The 19833-nt window shown below is 42.2% G+C and overlaps 3 protein-coding genes across 3 annotated transcripts; 2 read left to right on the top strand and 1 right to left on the bottom strand.

Moving 5' to 3' along the window:
* Positions 1–1378: 1378 nt before the first annotated feature.
* fam167b (family with sequence similarity 167 member B) lies at positions 1379–5359 on the bottom strand. Its single transcript, XM_039008917.1, has 2 exons — positions 4920–5359; positions 1379–3759 (listed from the first exon to the last, which is right to left on the bottom strand). Exons 1-2 carry the CDS (start codon positions 5238–5240, stop codon positions 3496–3498), a joined length of 585 nt encoding a protein of 194 aa, XP_038864845.1. The 5' UTR covers positions 5241–5359; the 3' UTR covers positions 1379–3495.
* Positions 5360–7776: 2417 nt separating this feature from the next.
* Positions 7777–13921, top strand: zgc:154055 (uncharacterized protein LOC556036 homolog). Its single transcript, XM_039008916.1, has 10 exons — positions 7777–8217; positions 9074–9182; positions 9402–9527; positions 10350–10523; positions 10897–11114; positions 11277–11438; positions 12303–12444; positions 12668–12888; positions 13042–13193; positions 13410–13921. The coding sequence occupies exons 1-10, from the start codon at positions 8033–8035 to the stop codon at positions 13502–13504; spliced, it is 1584 nt and encodes a 527-aa protein (XP_038864844.1). The 5' UTR covers positions 7777–8032; the 3' UTR covers positions 13505–13921.
* A 2385-nt stretch (positions 13922–16306) lies between these two features.
* Positions 16307–19238, top strand: LOC120059978 (L-threonine 3-dehydrogenase, mitochondrial-like). Its single transcript, XM_039009056.1, has 6 exons — positions 16307–16310; positions 16494–16643; positions 16753–16925; positions 17253–17343; positions 17444–17713; positions 17998–19238. The coding sequence occupies exons 1-6, from the start codon at positions 16307–16309 to the stop codon at positions 18141–18143; spliced, it is 834 nt and encodes a 277-aa protein (XP_038864984.1). The 3' UTR covers positions 18144–19238.
* The last annotated feature ends 595 nt before the right edge of the window (positions 19239–19833 follow it).

The following is a 19833-nucleotide window of genomic DNA, read 5'->3' as shown; positions in this document are numbered from 1 at the left end:
TCAAAGTAGTGGAATGGGCTAGTGGGTTTTTAATGAGTGTAGGGCTAGTTGGAAGGGTGTTTTCTTTTCCCCCCATTTTGTATCACAAAGTATAATGGATTTATATTATAGTCCAGTTGGGGGAGGTAATGCAACATATTGGATGACAACCTCCGTTAAACTCCAAAGAAGAAGAAGAAGAAGCAAAATGATCTTCACCAGGCTTCCCGTTTTCAGGAAGCCTGGTTTGCAACAAGGCTAATTCAGTGTAAACGTCTAATCAGATAAGTAATGTTGGTGTCACAAACATAATCCAATACCTGCAGGTAGTCTAAGGTTTTAAGGAATTTCTTTTGAAGTGCATTTTAAGTGAACTGATTAACCCTTCCTCAGAACTCTGAGGGAACCTCTTTAGGAGAAGCACATGCCACACATTTCTGTCTTTATGTCTCAACTATCCCCATATAAATAAAATTCTGCAGGCACAGAACAGAATCTATTGTAAGGCCCTCACCTTGGTGAAGTGATTCTGTGGCTCAAATCTCATGACATTCACAGTGACTGCAGCTACAATGAGTGAAAACTATTGACAGAAAATGAAAAAACTATTCAAGCAATTAGCATCTGTCTAAATCAGGGGGATTCCTCTTCTCTTTTCTACTACAGATTATTGCCACTTATTCGTAACTTGGGTTTGAAATCACATCTCTTACGCAGGCTCATTGAGATAACTATCTAGGTGCAGTAAAACCCATTTTCAAACCCTGTCACTTTAGTGCTTTTCTTTATGATACATGTGTTATCTGGCTGCTGATGAGTGGATGAGCTTACCGCTATTCTCAAAACTAAACAATGCTTTGTGCTATGCTTTTTGTTTCCCCTAAGCTTCCTGATCTGCTCCATTAAATCATAGGGGTGGTAAGCTACTGTCACCCTATCTTTGTTTTACTGAAAATGTACGGTATGTATAATTTTTGAATGTCTGGTTAAAATAGTAATATTACATAGTCTTATGAATTATTTGTCAGTAAGACCAGTGGGCTGGCCTGCAGTTTGCAATATTAAACTTTACATTGAGTTGTGTGGTGTTTGCATTTTATTGCACACAACCATCACGTGTAGATAATGCCACCAACATAATTTCCCTAAGGGGACAATAAAGTCAGTAAACACTACAATATTTCACAAGCTGCACTGTGAGAATATTCTATGTATCGTAACTAATCTACAAACATAGACAGAAATTACATTTGTCTTCCCTACAGACACACAATGTAGTGTCACTATAGTTACTTGAGGGAGTTACAACTGCATGTATTTGATTGCAGACAAAGGAAATGAACTTGAGTGGGCCTATCCTAGCCTGGAGGATAAAAAAAATGCTGAAACAGTCAAGATATAACGTACTTAGGGCTATCAGTTTATTAGTTGATTAACAGTGCATATGAGGGGAGTGAGGACAGAGAAAACCATCTTAACTGCAGGGCAGATGAACTTTATGACAAATGGAAACAGCATAGGTGAGAGACACTAGAAATAGAAGCCACATTACACAGGAAATGACATGAGGATATCCAATGAAGGACCAGGCCTTAAGGTACTACCTGAGACCCTGTGTACCCTGTATTTATCCTGCCATTCATTACAATGGTTCCAATGGCCTGGTTCTCTCTCTTTCTCTCTCACGTCATACATGAGGTCATCTCATAAACTAGTATATCACGTCTACTTCACACATCTTGTATATGTACCCATTTTGTACAATAATTGATAACAACTTGACATGGTTATGAACTTATCAATTTATGCTTGTACCCCTTAAAGGCCCAGTACAGTCAAAAATTTGATTTTTTTGTGTTTTAGTTATGTTTTCACACTATGAGGTTGGAATAATACTGTGAAATTGTGACAATTATGACAACTGCCCTCATGGTGTAAGAACTGTTTGAAATGACCTCCTGAGTGGCCTCATAGGACGGCGCACAATTGGCCCAGCGTCGTCCGGGTTAGGCTGGTGGGGCTCTACCAATTGTCACTTAATTGTTACCCAAAAATGATTTGATATTGAGAAAAGAAATGGCTGCATTGGACCTTTAAGGGGTTTTCTGATAAGTTAAGCCTATACCACATCATTTAAAAAAGATTAATGCCTGATGCAGTTGAAAGATGAAACTGTGCATTAATGAAATTTTAGGATCATACAGCTAAATGAGCACTCAGACATTATTTTCAATTTCACGTTTGTTGCCTTTTTACATGTGAGTTAATAGCAAACAAAAAAACTTTTAACAACAAGCATCTCGAAAGAACAGCTCTGTCTCCAATCATTTATATTTCCCTCATAGATTAAATGATAACCATAACATATTCCTGCATTATATAGGTGAAAACTCTGTACATAAGGCACTTACAAATCTACATTTTGATGTATTACAACTTTGTAACAAAGTTTTTAACTTTTTAAGTTTTAAACTTTGTTGGGTAACATTCAGCAAACATCGATAAAAACCCACAAAATCCTGTTCAAAATTAACTCCCTCATAATTTCCCCAAAGATACTTTCAGTTTCTCCTCCTATCTCTCTTCCTGAGAACAATATCTTTAAACACATCTAAACTCAACCCTGATAATCTGACACAACATTGTCACATTGGACTGTGATCTGTCTTCATCTAATGGAAAATAAAATGCATGGAGTACATAGGACATAGCCTCCAATTATGTCATATCATTGAAGCCATGACCCCATGGAGGTCCTTGTTATTTTTGGTCTCTAAAGAGGTGAAAGAATGCTGGAATGTGACCTCCAGCTTCCTGTGGACTGCTGTCTGGGACTCTGCCAACACAGAGGTGGGGGGCCTGGCCTTCAACAGAGTTTGGGAACATGTCCCTAGTGATGTGACGAGTGTCTTATATATACTTCCTCCTGGGCTGGGGTTACAGTATGGAACTCAAGTTAGTGAGTGTTAGCGCTGTGATAGATTTTTCTGCATCTGAAGAAAGAGAATTCCCCTTTGCAACTCTCAAGAGACATCTCTAGTTACAGTTGTGTTCACCATCATGGCAGTCTTATTCATTCTATCAGAGGGTCATCTTAACTATTGCTTTTGTACAGTGCAATTGATCTGACACCATGGTGATCCAGACTCGCACCAACTCCATCCCAGATCCACACCTCATCACTATCTTCCCTGTCTACTCTGACCTATCAGTCAGCACCTTCCCTGAGGTACAGTAGAAAGGTGCTGCTATGCGATGGGTTTATGTTTTGCCCTTACAGGGCTTTACTATGGAAGCCTGTAACTATCTCTCTCAAGTCAGGGCTAGGGCACGAATCAAAGGAGTCATTTCCATTTCCTCCCACTTGGCTAATTACTGTCTGCACACTCTTCCAGCCATTCGTCTTCCCTCTCGTGTCATAACAGAAACCTTTGCAGTGAAACACCCCAAATTACCCTGCGTAGATTAGACAGAGGTGTAATACAGCAAATCCATCCTCACAGGGTGGAATATGTTTTAACAGAGGGAGAAGCGTCGGAAGTTGATGTTCATCTTGGTGAGGCCAAGGTGTTTGAGGGGGGTGGAGAGGGCGAAGGCAGCCTTCATGGGGATGTCACAGAGCAGGTCAGACTCCTCACCACACTCCTTCAGCTCGTAGGTGGCGTCGTCCAGCATCTCCTTGTGGCGGTGACACACCTGCTCCACCTTCAGCCGGTGGATCTCCACACGCAGGCGGATCAGCTGCCGAGCTAGACGGTTGTCCTGGAACCGCATCTCCCTCTGAGGATGGCAGGCGGAAAGGAGAGAGATGAGAGAGAATGGGGAGAAATCAGTCATCAAATATAAAATTCTAGCAATCGGACCCCAGGATTAGGTTTTTGCATTTAGTGGGTGCTATTGATGTGTAATCACATGATCTATGTGAAAAAATACTTTGCCTTTCTATTTGGGGATTTTTTAGCTCTGAAATTAACACAAGGTCCCTATTGTTTTAGCATGTTTGCATTATTTTGGATGCAAAGATAGCACAAAGTCATGCTCTAGTCAGACAAGCATTCAAGCAAAATTAAACAGTGAAAGCACGATTATTTCCCATAAATCTCTCTGTCACACAACAGTGGCATCTGACACAGAGACTCTATGCTCTGGCACGTGTGCATCATGAGGATGCCAAACCAAACCAGTGTAACTACCTGGTAATTACGTTTGCCAAATAGTTGCACTGCCTCTTATTCACAGTGGTGGAAAAAGTACTAAAATGTCATACTTGAGTAAAAGTCTAAAAGTATCTGGTTTTAAATGTACTTAAGTACAGTGGTAGAAAAAGTATTCAAGTAATACTTAAGTAAAAGTACAAAGTAAAAGTAATTGCTATACACCCAATTCCTTATTTTAAGCAAACCAGGCGGCACGATTTTCTTATAATTTTTAATTACGGACAGACAGGAGCACACTCCAACACTCAGACATCATTTACAACCACAGTATTTGTGTTTCGTGAGTCCGCCAGATCAGAGGCAGTAGGGATGACAAAGTGTTATATTGATAAGAGTGCCCTAATTCTGGCCTGGTTGAGCATTCTAAATGTAATAAGTACTTTTAGGTGTCAAGGAAAATGTATGGAGTAAAAAGTACATTATTTTCTTTAGGCATGTAGGGGAGTAAAAATAAAAGTTGTCAAAAATATAAATAGTAAAAATAGTACAGATACCCCAAAAAACGACTTAAGTAGTACTTTAAAGTATTTTTACTTAAGTACTTCACACCACTGCTTATTCATATGTACTATAATATTTTCGTTGTATTCTACATATCTAGGAAATGCAGAGATAGTGTAGCCTAATTATTTTCTAACATGTCCATGTACAAATAACCGTGTCAGAGTTGGAGAAAAAAGGGTAATTATGTTGAATTTCGGCATTCAAAAAATGTGTGCTCACCAACTCTTTCCTAAGAAATTCCAACGCGTCATTAATGGTATCGAAGCCACAGATGTTGCGGATGGTTAGATCTGAGTTCTCATCCCGCATAATTTCAGGCAAGAGCACATATTTCTCTGCAGTCGCTTGGACATTTTTTGAACCATTTGGGTTCTCCTTCCATGGTTGGCTCTGCAAGCGCTCCTGCCATTCAAAGTATGATGGTCTGCGGGTTTGTAACTTTAGTTTTTCGGTAAGTGCTTTCACATTGTTCAAATCCTCAGCTTCTCCTTCAGTATCTCCGTCGGGGTTATCCTCACCTCCCAGCTCTTTAAAATCCATTGCAAGTGCTCTAGACGTTTAAAAAGGATCTGCGTAAAAATACATTTCAGAGGCTGCAAAAAAGTTAGAATTAGTTATTCACAGAGCACGATGCCTCTTGAAGCACATGAAGTGTTCTGTCACTGGGCTTGCCAGTTCTAGATTGGAGTGTACTCGTGATCCTTTATTTATAGAATGCTAAGGAGAAGTAGAAGTGGCCTCCCATATCCATTATGGAGAAGAGATGTAGTTCATGCAAGTAGCCTCCCCCATGATATCCACCTGACCACACCAAGGTGAAACAAATAGTTTGCTGTGTCCACTTATGGCAGCACCCAGGTGCAGCTTTTAACATTGGAATGCAATGATTTGACATGTCAATGGTTCAAAGGTTTTGTATAATTTCCCCTCTAAATTCCTTAAACACTAAAATGGCAATGGGATGAAATTGATTTAGCCATATCTCTTAAACGTTTTATGTTAAAGACATGCTGCTATACTTTGGCGACTAAAAAAGTATTTTTGAAACCTCCCGCTTTGGGCAGGCCTGTAGTTCATAAATGCATTATCTATGAGCAGACTTACTGTCTTACCTCAATTAGCCACAAAATCCCTAGTGTAACAGTATAACTTTAGTACGTCCCCTCGCCCCGACCCGGGCGCGAACCAGGGACCCTCTGCACACATCAACAACGGTCGCCCACGAAGCATCGTTACCCATCGCTCCACAAAGGCCGCGGCCCTTGCAGAGCAAGGGGCAACACTACTTCTAGGTTTCAGAGCAAGTGACGTAACTGATTGAAATGCTACTAGCGCGTACCCGCTAACTAGCTAGCCATTTCACATCCGTTACACTCACCCCCCTTTCAACCTCCTCCTTTTCCGCAGCAACCAGTGATCCGGGTCAACAGCATCAATGTAACAGTATAACTTTTAGTACGTCCCCTCGCCCCGACCCGGGCGCGAACCTGGGACCCTCTGCACACATCAACAACGGTCGCCCACGAAGCATCGTTACCCATCGCTCCACAAAGGCCGCGGCCCTTGCAGAGCAAGGGGCAACACTACTTCTAGGTTTCAGAGCAAGTGACGTAACTGATTGAAATGCTACTAGCGCGTACCCGCTAACTAGCTAGCCATTTCACATCCGTTACACTAGTTTGAAAGCAACTGTTATCTTGAAGCTGTTTTCCCTACATTTCCCACCACCTGGGCCAGCCCCTAGCAATTCCAGTTCTAGCCAATGAGCTTCAGCCCCTCACATTTGAGTGAAAGCTAGCGAGAGGCCTGTCCAGCGTTATCCAATAAGGTTGCAGTGTGGGCCCAACGGCTCAGTGGACACAGCAGAGAGAGAAAGAGAGTGAGAGCAATGACCTGGTGCACATATGACATAGTATGCAATTTTCGGGACTACTTTTGTATACTGAGTGCTACTTTCAGAACTACTGGCTAAAAAGTATACAAAAGTACCTGAGAATCTCTTTAAGATGGCTCCTCGATACATTTAGGGTTTAAATGGAATGTTTGTAATTAAAATATGTTATTTGATCAGATAATATTGTGGTGTAGCCATTCCATGTTTAATAGGGCAGGTACAGGTAGCTATACACAAACATCATGTAATTAGTTAATGGTCTTCCTGACAGACAAACAGCTGACAAACTCCTGAGAAATAGGGATTGGAATGTCTTAATTTGAGGCAATGCCTCCATCTAGTGGTAATTTTCGAACACACTTCTGGTCAATTGCCCAATAATGCCCAATAATGGGCTGGAAAGATGGATGGGATAGCAATATGCTGCATGTTTTAAACAATATGTGAGTGTAAACATTTACTCACCTATTACTTGATCTCCAGATGATATATATATATATATATATTTTTTTTTTTTAAATCAAAGACTAGGTCACACACAGGAAATGAGAAGGGTATTGCTTTAGGTTAGTGACCTGAAGTTACTAGAGTAGCATCTACTTGGTTGGAAGCCGAGGCTACTAAATCAAATCAATGAGTAATGTAAACTAACTAGTCTGGGACGGTTCAACAACAGCTTGAAAGAGACAGAAATCAGTCAGCAGCTGATTTCACTCAAAAAATCTAGCATGTGATTTCTATACATACTCAACTCCAATGGTCAAGTGGTGAGGTTTGCTGTCTTGAGGTTTGTTGTCTTTAGACTGTCAGTTCTTCAGCAGGTACCAGGGCCCTGTGGATACGCTATAATGACTGACTAGATGCAGACGATACCATTATCTTATCATGAACTGGGTATTAATATGAACCGAGTATGAATTGTATGAATTGTAACTTTTTTAGGCAAGATTATCTACAAAATGCAAACCCAATATTAGGCTACACACTAATAGGCATTTTGAAATGAATTGCCCCGTATAGATAGGATCTTTGACTTTGTGTTCTCTCACCACTGCTTTCAGGAAACGCTCACTTCCTTCTTTTGTAACCACAAGATGTTTTCACATTTTAGGGGCTGGTTGGAAAGCAGCCAAGTATGGCTTAAAGAGGTGTCCCCACAGGCAGGGTGGGTTAATGAGAAAACGAAAGGAAATAACTGCTATGAAGAGGTTATTAACTTCAAACAAACACTTCGCCTAGCTGTAGCTACAGCAAGCTACAGTCAACATTTGGACCGTGTCACGCCCCTTTTCCATGGGACAAGAATAAGTGGTTTAATTTCAATAATTCAGATAAGTAGCCTAAACAAGATTCAGAAGAGGAAAATAAACTGTGAAGACTTTTTCTGCCGCGCGTGACTTGGATCTCCGTGCGCTTCTTGTCATCTTGCGCTGATGCGATGGAGTTTTCAGAGCACATAAAGACCGCGAACGTTGAAGATGTCGTTCTGAGACGGCCGTTTCATCCACCGATGCAAGGAACGTTATGTGTCACTGGCCACCACCTGCTCTTCTCTAACAGAGATGGAGACAGCTCGCGGCTGGTCTTGTTACTTCTCAGAAACATCGATGCCATAGAGAAAAGGTAAGTGGGGTGAGGGCAATACGTGACCGCTTTTTCCACTAAAGTATTTAAATGTCATATTCAAAGGTGTAATGATGGACCATATAGCACTATACAGAACTGCTGCCATATTGCCTGAACCCCATATTTCAATGTGCTGACAGCCAATTGTCACATTGGGGAAACTAATAGTTACTAATAAAGTGTTTAACATGTTAATATTTTCCCAGCCTACATCAGTCTGAATGTTGGGTCAGGGTGCCTGTGTAGCCTGTTGATAAACATGTCTCACTAACCCATCTTGCTGTCTCTCTCCCTCCATGCCCAGTGTGGAAAACCTGTTGGGCTATTCCAGTCTCTTCTCTAGTACAGGCCAGAGTCAAAGGTTTGACATAAGTGTGACACCTTGCGTGTGAGTCTGTGTGTGTTTGTGCGTTTTGCAGTGTGCTGCTATCCATGTCCTGTGCAGCACTGTGCGAAAATAACAGGATTCTGATGCTGCAGGAATAATAACCAATCCCACCTTCGCTCAAGCTCTGTCTCACATGCCATCTTTTTGAATCCTCTCCATATGCTTTGTGTCATGAACTGCAAAGAACCAAATGCAGGAATTTCAGTGCTCATTTACTGCAGTTATGAATCTGGTTCAGACAGTACATTTGGAGGTGTAGTGCAGACAAAGAGTTGATATGGAGGGGAAATGCGGGCCTCACATCCTTTCTCTGAGAGAATCTCCACTCCCACCAGCTGGTTGGGTTGGACTTGCTTTTTTGGAGGGGAGGCAGCCTAGATCATGGAACCCTGAGGGGAAGTGTTGAGGGTAATATGTGGGGTTAGACAGAAGCCCTATAATGATGTGTGTGTATTTCATATGAAGGCCTTCCGGGTCCTCTGGAACAATCACCCTCAAGTGTAAGGACCTGTGTGTTCTGCAGCTGGACATTCCAGGCATGGAGGAGTGCCTGAACATTGCCCGTTCCATTGAGGTACAGTAGCAGGGTGGTAGAATACACACAGGCTGTACATACATACCCAGCATGTAAAAACTAGTATTACAGTCATAAAGGTTTAACAACATTACAATTAGTGTTTTTCTTTTTGTTTTGACTAGACAGTAACTTTTTGCCCCCCTGCTCTCCCCCTCTCTCTCTCTCTCTCTCTCTCTCCCCCTCTCTCTCTCTCTCTCTCTCTCTCTCTCTCTGTAGTATCTCTCTTCTCTGGACATTGTGTCCGATATGTATCCATTCTTTTACAGACCGCTTAAACTCAGTCTGCAGGACCAGTGGGGCCTCTCATCGGCTGAACAGAACTACGCTCAAATGGAGGAGCTAGTGAGTGCAGCACAAACACACACACACACAGATGTCCTTTCGTTTTAGAGTAAATGCAACAATCAGTGCCAATCATCACAAACATTAAGAGGATACAAAACATCCATGACAAACTGACCAGGTGAATCCAGATGAAAGCTATGATCCGTTATTGATGCCACTTATTAAATCCACTTCAATGAGTGTAGATGAAGGGGAGGAGACAGGTTAAAGAAGGATTTTTAAGCCTTGAGACAATTGAGACATGGATCGTGTATGTGTGCCATTCAAGAGGGTGAATGGGCAAGACAAAAGATTTAAGTGCATTTGAACGGAGTATGGTAGCAGGTACCAGGCGCACCGGTTTGTGTCAAGAACTGTAACGCTGCTGGGTTTTTCACTGGGGAGACCAAACGGAGGCGTCAAGATAAATCAATCCTGCTGAGGCCACAATACCAGCCCTGCAGCCGATTACATGTGGTTCCACTTACTGCATTATGACTGTGTAAACAATACATGTGAGAAACTAAATGAATCCATGCTCATATATATAGTCAGCTTCCTGTGGAGCCCTTGTCATGGGGAATTTACTCTAGTTCTAAAACACATAACCTGGGGATCGCTATGTCAAGAGACCCTATTAGAATCAAGATAGTGGGTGTAGGCACTGTTAGAAGAAATCATACTATTTAAAACCAAAAGGGTTCAATGGCTCGCTTCATATATGGCCCTCAAAAAGGTTCTTTATACTGTAGAACATTAAATCACCCTTATTTTTAACAGTGACCAATATGTACCTATTGATCTGTGTTGTGTCTTCCTATCTTCTCTCTTTCTCTGCAGCAGGATAGGTGGAGACTGAGTCATGTGAACAAGGACTACTCTGTGTGTCCCTCCTACCCCCCTGCTGTTATTGTCCCTCACTCCATAGACGATGAGACATTGGTGAAGGTGGCCAAGTTCAGACAAGGGGGCCGCTTCCCTGTCCTCTGTTATTACCACAGGAAAAATGGCATGGTGAGATACGCATGGATCCACTTAGTCACACACACAAATACTTTTATGTCACTACAATGTACAGTAATTAATGTTGTTTGACATTAGATGGTTTAAAAAAAAATATGTTTTATTTATTTAACTAGGCAAGTCAGTTAAGAACAAATTCTTATTTTACAATGATGGCCTACCCCAGCCAAACCCTCCCCTAACCCGGACGATGCTGGGCCAATTGTGCGCCACCCTAAGGGACTCCCGATCACGGCCGGTTGTGATACAGCCTGGGATCAAACCAGGGTCTGTAGTGACGCCTATAGCACTGAGATGCAGTGCCTTAGAACGCTTCGCCACTCGGGAACCCTTCTTTATCAAATAGCAAAATTGTGTTTCCCAGGTCATCATGCGCAGCAGCCAACCCCTGACAGGAGCCAATAGGAAGCGCTGCAGAGAGGATGAGCTCCTCCTCCAGGCGGTGATTGACGGCTCTGGGCTGGGTTACATCATTGACACCCGCTCCAACCAACAGGCTCAGCAGGCCAGGATGACAGGGGGCGGGTTTGAATCTAAATCTAGCTACAGTTGCTGGAAGAGACTGCACCGTCAACTGGAAAGGTGTCTGTCTGTGTGTTTGCCTGTTGTGTGTGAGTTTTTTCATTTGTTTGTGGCTACGTATATCTAACCTAGTTGCCAGGGTGTTTCTGCTTTAACCAACCCCTTTTTTGTAGCTCTATGCTTGTTGACTGAATAGTTATATTTGTGTGTGTGTGTCCCCAGGGGGAAGGTGCTCCAGGAGAGTCTGATAAAGTTGGTGGAGGCTTGTGGGGATCACTCCCACAGTGTGGATCGCTGGCTCAGCAAGCTGGAGAACTCCAAATGGCTCTCTCACGTCCACACTGCCCTGGCCACAGCAGGCCTACTGGCAGAGTGTGTGGAGAGGTAGATGTGCACTCTACTCTCAGAACCCTAAATGTAATGTTTTCAGAATGGGGCGGCAGGTAGCCCAGTGGTTAGAGCATTGGGCCAGTAACCGAAAGGTTGGTAGATCGAATCCCCGAGCAGACAAGGTAAAAAGCTGACGGTTTGCCCATGAACAAGGCAGCTAACCCACTGTTCCGAGGCCGTCATTGTAAATAAGAATTTGTTCTTAACTGACCTGCCTAGTTAAATAAAATAACAAAATTATAGTACATCATCGTGTAATGGGCTACTCCAAGACGCCGCCGAATGAGAAGAGGAATACGGAGTGGGCTTTTAGTCCGACTCAGGAGATGTGCATACCATCCACCGCTTCCGAGTATATTACTCACTAATGTTAAATCCCTGGACAATAAAGTAAACATGCTCAGGGCAAGGATCTCCTTCCAGAGAGACATCAGGGACTTGTAACATACTCTGTTTCACGGAATCATGGCTCTTTCCGGATATACTGTTCCCGTCCATACAGCCAGCAGGGTTCTCGTGCGGACAGGAAGAAAGGACTCTCCAGGGAAAAGAAAGGCTCTTGTGTATGTTTCATGATGAACTGCTAGTGGTGTGATTGTGGTAACATACAGGAACTCAAGTCATTTTGTTCTCCTGATCTGGAATACCTCACTATCAAATGCCGATCGCATTGCATTCTGAAATAATTCTTGAAAATTTGATTTGAACACTGTGCAGCATAGTCTTACACTGAGTCATAATGTGTGTTTTGCTTTTTTTAAATTGCTGATGTGCTGTTTTGTTTCCTGTATTGTACAATATCTTGTTTACGTGTAACATTGTTGTATGTTATGTAACCCTCTATGGTGCTCTGGCCAGGGATGGCCACTCTGTTCTAGTCCATGGCTCAGAGGGCACAGATACCACCCTTCTGGTGAGCTCTTTGGCCCAGCTCATCCTGGACCCCAAGACACGCACACTGGCCGGCTTCCTGGGCCTCCTAGAGAGGGAGTGGCTACTGGTGAGACCCCTAAAATAGTCACACGCTACCTCTTATGTCACAACTATTTTCAAACCCACATATACTGTAGATTGACAGCTGGTAATGTGTACATTAGTCCTGTGTACATTCAATGGCTAACTAGCTATACTAGCTGAAGCTGTGTGTATGTTTTTATCTGTGTTTTTATCTCAGTGTGTGTGTTTTTGATCTGTTGATGTGTGTGTGTACTCCCTTTCCACAGGCAGGTCACCCGTTCCAGCAGCGCTGTGCCCACTCAGCCTACTCCCACGCCCGTCTGAGGCTGGAGGCTCCAGTGTTCGTGCTGCTGCTGGACTGTGTGTGGCAGCTGGCACGACAGTTCCCTCTGGCCATGGGCTTCTCTGAGCCTCTGCTGCTGCGGCTGGCCATGGAGGTCTACGCCTCAGACTATGGCACATTCCTCTGCAACAGTGACCAGGAGAGGTGAGACATTCATGCGTTGTCCAGACTGTCCTTATATCCACAGTCATTGTCCAAGAGTTTAGTGTATCCACACTAAATCCACGGCCGTCTGTCCATCTGTCTGTACCTTTCCACTTACTCTTAATCTCTCCCTCTTTCTTTTGCTCTCATCAGGTGTGCTGCAGGGGTGAAGGAGAGAACCCACTGTCTGTTCCAGTTCCTCCTGAAGCCCAGTGAGAGGGAGCGTTACTCTAACCCCCTGTATGAGCCCACTGAGCTGGCCATCTGGCCCTCCGTTCAGCCACAGTCCCTGCAGCTCTGGAGAGGTGAGTTACAGTAACACAGGCAGATCTGAGTCTGCTTTCCCTTACTGCAGCCCTCTGACATACAGTATGTTGGATGGGTGAATTTGAATAGTTATTACATTAAGAGTATCAAATAAGGAAATGTCTTAATTGATGAGTACTAAGCAATGAAATGGTAGATCATGTAAATAAATACATTATTTACTACCAAGATTCCTCTGTCTGGATGTGTATCAGGTCTGTTCCTGCGTTGGACCCAACATGCTGTGCACCTAGAGAAAGCTCAGGAGGAGTTGCGGAACCTTGTCATTGAGTGCCGTGGGGCAAGTTGAAAACACTGATAAATTGGGGTCGAAAAATACAGTGACACACTGGACTGATGGAACACACAGTGACACTCATCCTGGTTGATTGACTGTTGAGGAAGAGAACAAATAAAAACTTTTTTTGTGAGAAAATTATGCTCCTATGGACATGAATTAGATAGGTATTCATCCATCCCAAAGAATATCAAATTGCATTGCATACTGTGAAAGTTCCTCACTGTTAAATACTTTTCTCTCATGGTGACATGCATATATTTTGTATCTACCTTTTTTATAGCGTTTTCACTGCAAGTCCATATTTCTTTTTTATAATATATTGTGTATTTTTTATTACAAACTTTACATTTTAGCAATTTTTTAAATAATTTCATACATGTCAAGGTACTCAATATGCAAATGTTTTATTAAAAGGAATTTAATTTATTTCATAGCTTATTTCTTGCCAACATTTGTAGTGTGATGATCCACCCCAAGAACCCTGGGACTAATGTGATGTGCTTTTAAATTTCGCCTACCCCCCCCCCCCCCCCCCCCCTCCCCATTGCCTGCTAGTAGCATTATGCGTTTTGTCACTTTTTTTTAATCCCCTCTCTGACTCTGACGTAAGCCTCTACACTGCAGCCCTGTTCAACATTCAACATTGCAACAATACAAATCCCCTGTGAGCAGGTAGTCAGCATGTTTGCCCACATGTTGGCCCTATAGCGTAGCAGGCTGGATATTGTAGTAATTTACAATTGAGTCGTGACCTCTCGCGTTCTTACATCATAACGAGGAAAACCACGTATCCCAGGATGACTTTCTTCAGCCATGTAGTTACCCAATGGATGCTCGGTGCGCTTATTCAGTGACCAATCGGGGGGTAGCCTAATCTTTTAATTCTAAGAGTTAAATACCACGAAAATCGTGTTATCAGCGCAATTTACATCAATTAGTTTATTAGCCTAGTGTGGGATGCGCTTGTGCGATCTGTAAAGCTTCATTTTGGTCAACAAGTGGTTGGCACGATCAACAGAGACAGATTCCAGGTTTTTGTCAGCACACAGGTAAAATGTTGTTTTCTATTAATTCTTCTGATACATAACGCGTGGTGTTCCAGTCAATACGAACACTATAAAGTTGATGTTTTAAATTAAACAACAATGTTACATAACTAACTTATTGGCCTAAACCTAACATGGTCAACTTACATAAATCCGTAGAATTAATAGTGTCTGACCTACGTGGTGTAATTTCCTACTGAGAAAGATTGATTTGACGGATGAAATAGATAACATAGCCTCTTGTCTTTGTTCGAACTTTTTCCTCAGGGGCAGCAGCTCGACATGCTATCGGGTATGCGGGTCTGTGTGCCCTCCGCTGCAGCTCTATTCGGCTCGTTGTGCCATGGCTGTCGCAGCTGGGCACGTAGTTTGTCATTCCGGGGTTTTAGTTGGTCGCCCCGAAAGATCAGCCGGTGGAACAGTCAAGATTCCATTGACCTACCTCCTGCGGAGAACCCACGAATTCTCATCACAGGTTAAACCATATTTCAAAAAAAATCTCAAATAGCAAATAACACTATGGACCATAGGCTATATATGCTTTATATATGTGTTTATAATCTTCAACCGACACAGCCAGAAGATGACTGGCCACCCCTCAGATCCTGGTTCCACTCTAGGTTTCTTCCTAGGTTCCTGCTTTTCTATGGAGTTTTTCCTAGCCACCGTGCTTCTATATCTGCATAGCTTGCTGTTTGGGGTTTTAGCCTGGGTTTCTGTATAAGCACTTCGTGACATCTGCTGATGTAAAAATGGCTTTATAAATACATTTTATTTGTTTATGAAAATATAAACATTTGTTTAAATGTTTTAACAACAGCAATGGCATGTTGTCAATCTCGTTTTTGTCATTTAGATTTGTGTTCACTGTTTAGTAAGTGGCAATCCTATTTTCCCTCACTACAATAGGCTGTGAGCAGACTGTGCTAGGGACAAAAAGGCCCCAGCTAGTGACCACTGGCAGAATAATAGCTTGAGGCCAGTTTTTGTCTCTAGGCTACATAAAGCTTTGGTGAAAACAAAAAAAGGTCACAGCCTGGTTGGAGCAGAATATGAAAAAACATCCAGAGCAATTTTTTTCTGATATTGTACACAAGAAACACATTTTCACCCATATATTCTCGATTTTGAGACCTTTTGAGCAAATACAAATTAACAATTGAGATGATGTGTTGTTTTATGAATTCTTATTAATTCCTCATTGTACTATTTATTTTCTCTTCATGGAAAGGTGGTCTTGGACAGTTAGGTGTGGGGCTTGCAGAAATCCTGAGGTGAGAAAAAATTAAAGAGCAATCTTTTCTTCAAAGGGTAAGAGATGTTGATAGCCTGAATCTTCCCCAGATTGTAGAATTCTTATTTAACATCTACAAATAGATAGTTTGGATTCTGGGGTTCACTCCAGTTCACTAAATACAGTAAATTCAGGAATTAACTGAAATTGCAGATATTAATTGAATATCAATGTGTAGGAAACAGTACGGAACAGAAAACGTTATCCTATCGGATATCAAGAAGCCTCCACCAGAAGTGTGCAGAAGTGGTACGTTTTCTTTTTTGGACTGATCAACAATTCTCTCTTAATCTCTATACCATGCACATCTCCATACTGTGCTTATCAAATCCTCTTATTTTCTGCATGAAAGAACATGTCTCCTACCTTAGGTTTCCTAAGCATTTCAGCCCAAAATACGGAGAATAAACTGTATAAAACTGTATTAAAAATAAAGAAAGTTGTACACTCTACATATATATACACCCAACAATGGGTAAACCTGAAATGTTGGTTTGGTTTACCCATTACAATTTTGGGGAAAAATATAGTGTACAACTTTCTTTATTTTTATACAGTTTGTTCTCTGTTAGTGAACACCTTTACAAAATAACTAATGCTATTTAAGTCTCAAAAAGTCTTATCAAACTCTTTGTCTCTCTCTTCTCTTCTCCCTCAGGCCCGTTTGTGTATGCTGATGTGTTGGACTATAAGAACCTCAGAGAGTTGGTGGTGAATAACCGCATCACCTGGCTGGTGCATTACAGCGCTCTACTCAGTGTTGTGGGAGAGGCCAATGTGGCCCTAGCACGCAAGATCAATATCACAGGTCAGCTCCAGGATCACACACAAAAGCTATCACAGTATCCAGGGCACCACCCTTTTTGTATGTTTTGTATGTTTTTGTCTAAAGATTCTCTCTTTGCTGTACTTTCTAGGGCTTCATAATGTGCTGGACCTGGCTCTGGAGAGCTGTTTACGTCTCTTTGTCCCCAGCACCATCGGAGCCTTTGGCCCTTCTTCTCCCCGTGACCCTGCACCTGACCTGTGTGTCCAGAGGCCTCGCACCATTTATGGGGTGTCCAAAGTGCATGGCGAACTGATGGGGGAGGTGTGACCTGTTATGTTCACACATACAAACATACATACTGTACATGCACACACAAACAGTCGTAGAGGCAGTCATAATGCAACCACGTCGCTGTCTAATGCACACTCCTGCACGCATGCACACACACACACAACCTGCCGGTCCTCTCTTATAGACAGAGGAATCTAGAAAGAAAAGCGAGATCGTTTTGCCATTTATCTTTTTCAGAGAGAGTAAGTAAATTCATTAACACAGCAGATAGGGCAGATTAAGAGAAGTATGCTGCAGAAATATGCTTTTGCTGGTTATTTGCTGTACCTTCGATTGTGTTAAATCTCTCTCTATTAGTATCTTCATCACAAGTATGGACTGGACTTCCGCTGCCTACGCTATCCTGGCGTCATCTCAGCTAACACACAGACTGGGGGAGGAACAACAGGTAACCCATATTTATCATTTAATAATTTATTAAAGTATTAATGTCACCATTATAGGGATATATTCCAATACATTCTGTGTACATTTTTGCCCTCCCATAGACTATGCTGTCCAGATTTTTCATGATGCCCTCAGCACGGGTCACCACGATTGCTATTTACGCGCTGACACGCGACTGCCGATGATGCATGTTGGTGACTGCCACCGTGCGACTGTGGAGTTCATGCAGGCCCCGGAATGCCAGCTGTCGCTGCGCACATACAACATCGATGCCATGAGCTTCACCCCTGAGGAAGTGGCCACGGAAATCCGCAAGCACCTGCCCCACCTCAAGGTCACCTATAACCCTGACTCTGTCCGCCAGACAATTGGTATGTTCATTGTTCAGCCTAATGGTGTGTGTCTGACGTTCTGTGTAGTGTTATTGAACTTCAAGATGTATGATTTGAAATAAGCCATAGCAGAAGTATATGGAAACTTTTCTCCTTCATAGTGTATAGAGTAGATATAAATAAATACATTTTATTTTTCTAGTACTATTAAATATTGGAAGCCTTGCATGTTCATTTTTCACACGGTCACCAGTCATGAATGATGTCATCATACAGTCTTATTAAGTTGTGATATGTAAAAACTCTTGACCTTGATTGTGCAGCGGACAGCTGGCCGGTGAGGTTTGATGACTCCAACGCACGGAGAGATTGGGGCTGGAAGTCGACATATGGGCTTGAGGAGCTCGTCTCAGACATGCTGAGCTCCATCCGTGACAAGAGGACCAACGCCGGACTGCCAGTCAGCTAGCAGGTCCCGCCCACAGAGAGTGACCTACCAATCACTATTCCCTTAAGTCCGCTTCAGCCTGGGTCTGCCTATCACAACAGACCCTCTTTCCTTTGCATCATCTCCAAACCAGGACTCTTCTGTAAATCAGGATAAAAATACACCAATAAACCAGGGACTATTTTCAAACCTGTCATCTTCAGCCAGAACCACTCAACTTTCCACAACAGTGGACACTGACACCACAGACACAGACACAGACACAGACACACACACACACACACACACACACACACACACACACACACACACACACACACACACACACACACACACACACACACACACACACTCACACTCACACTCACACACAAGTAACAGGCAACAAGCACACACTCTCATAATAGCAGCTTTACTCTTTTCAGGGAACCATACTGTCAACCATTCTCTTCTGTTGTGACTGTCTTCAGTTTATGTTGTTTTAAATGTGATAGAGAATTTTAATATCATAGCAGGTTTAACATAGGCCTTAAACGTCTGGGGGAAATAGGCTTCAGGCAAATTATTTTACATATAGTTAGTCATACCTTCAGTTTCCAGTATCTCCAGTATCTCAAATGGTTTCATTTACATTCACAGTACGTCATTTAGCAGTCTTATCCAGAGCGATTTACAGTTAGTGCATTCATCTTAACATAGCTAGGGGAGACAACCACATATCACAGTCATAGTAGGTACATTTTTCCTTAATAAAGAAGTTATCAGCAAAGTTAGTGCTCATAGGAAATGTTCCTCCTTGCCTGCTGTATTAGGGTAGTATAGAGGGCACAGTGATTTCCTTCCTGGCCTGCTGCGTTAGGGTAATATAGAGGGAACAGTGAAATGACACAGGAGCAGTGAGAGATATAGGGACAACTATCAGAAGAAATAGAAAATCCACAATGTTTACAAAAGGCCTGCCTTTACAACACAACTTCAGTACATTTTCAAACATCTCCACATTTCTTTACAGTTAGTGTGATTTTGAGTACAAATGGGTACCAAATAAATTCAGAATTGAAGCCTTATTTTTAATTCACAACTAATTAGAAATATATTTGTGAGTAATGAACAAAATTGCAGTGTACTTTTGATCATAAATTGAATAAATCTCTTAATTTGCTCATTCTGTTTTGTTATTTGCTTTCAGGTTATTTATTATGGTAGTAGGCTAACTGGTAGGCCTACTGTGTGTTAATGAACAGATCTAGGCCTATATTGTTCAATCATTCTGAAATACATATTAGGGTTTCATAAATCTAGCAATAAGTTGGGCTGAAATTCAAATAAATAATTTGTGCAAAAGATACATAGACCTACAGTTGATTGAGAGAGAATGTTGCCTACAGTATCAGCAAATATTTGTATTACTAACTCAAGATAGACCAGAGCCTGTCGTTTTCAATGGGAGCAAGTTAATCACTGTGGAAAGAACAAGCAAGGGGATGGGCATAGCCAAGCACGAGCTAGTGAGATCCTATTGGCGTATTTTAGCATTTATTTGCATATTTCCGTTAGGGAACGCCTACTCTGCGAAGTGTGCCTGTGCAATTTCTCCATTCGCCCTTGCACTCCTTCTAAACAACGCCATTTTTTACAACTTTGGCAAAGGGTGACTTTTACAAAACGCATTCCACTCTGTTTGTTACAGATTTTAGTTTTGGAAACAGAA

Source organism: Salvelinus namaycush, chromosome 15 (genome assembly GCF_016432855.1).
Source record: "Salvelinus namaycush isolate Seneca chromosome 15, SaNama_1.0, whole genome shotgun sequence".
NCBI lineage: Eukaryota > Metazoa > Chordata > Actinopteri > Salmoniformes > Salmonidae > Salvelinus > Salvelinus namaycush.
This window is presented reverse-complemented; position numbering and strand designations above follow the sequence as displayed.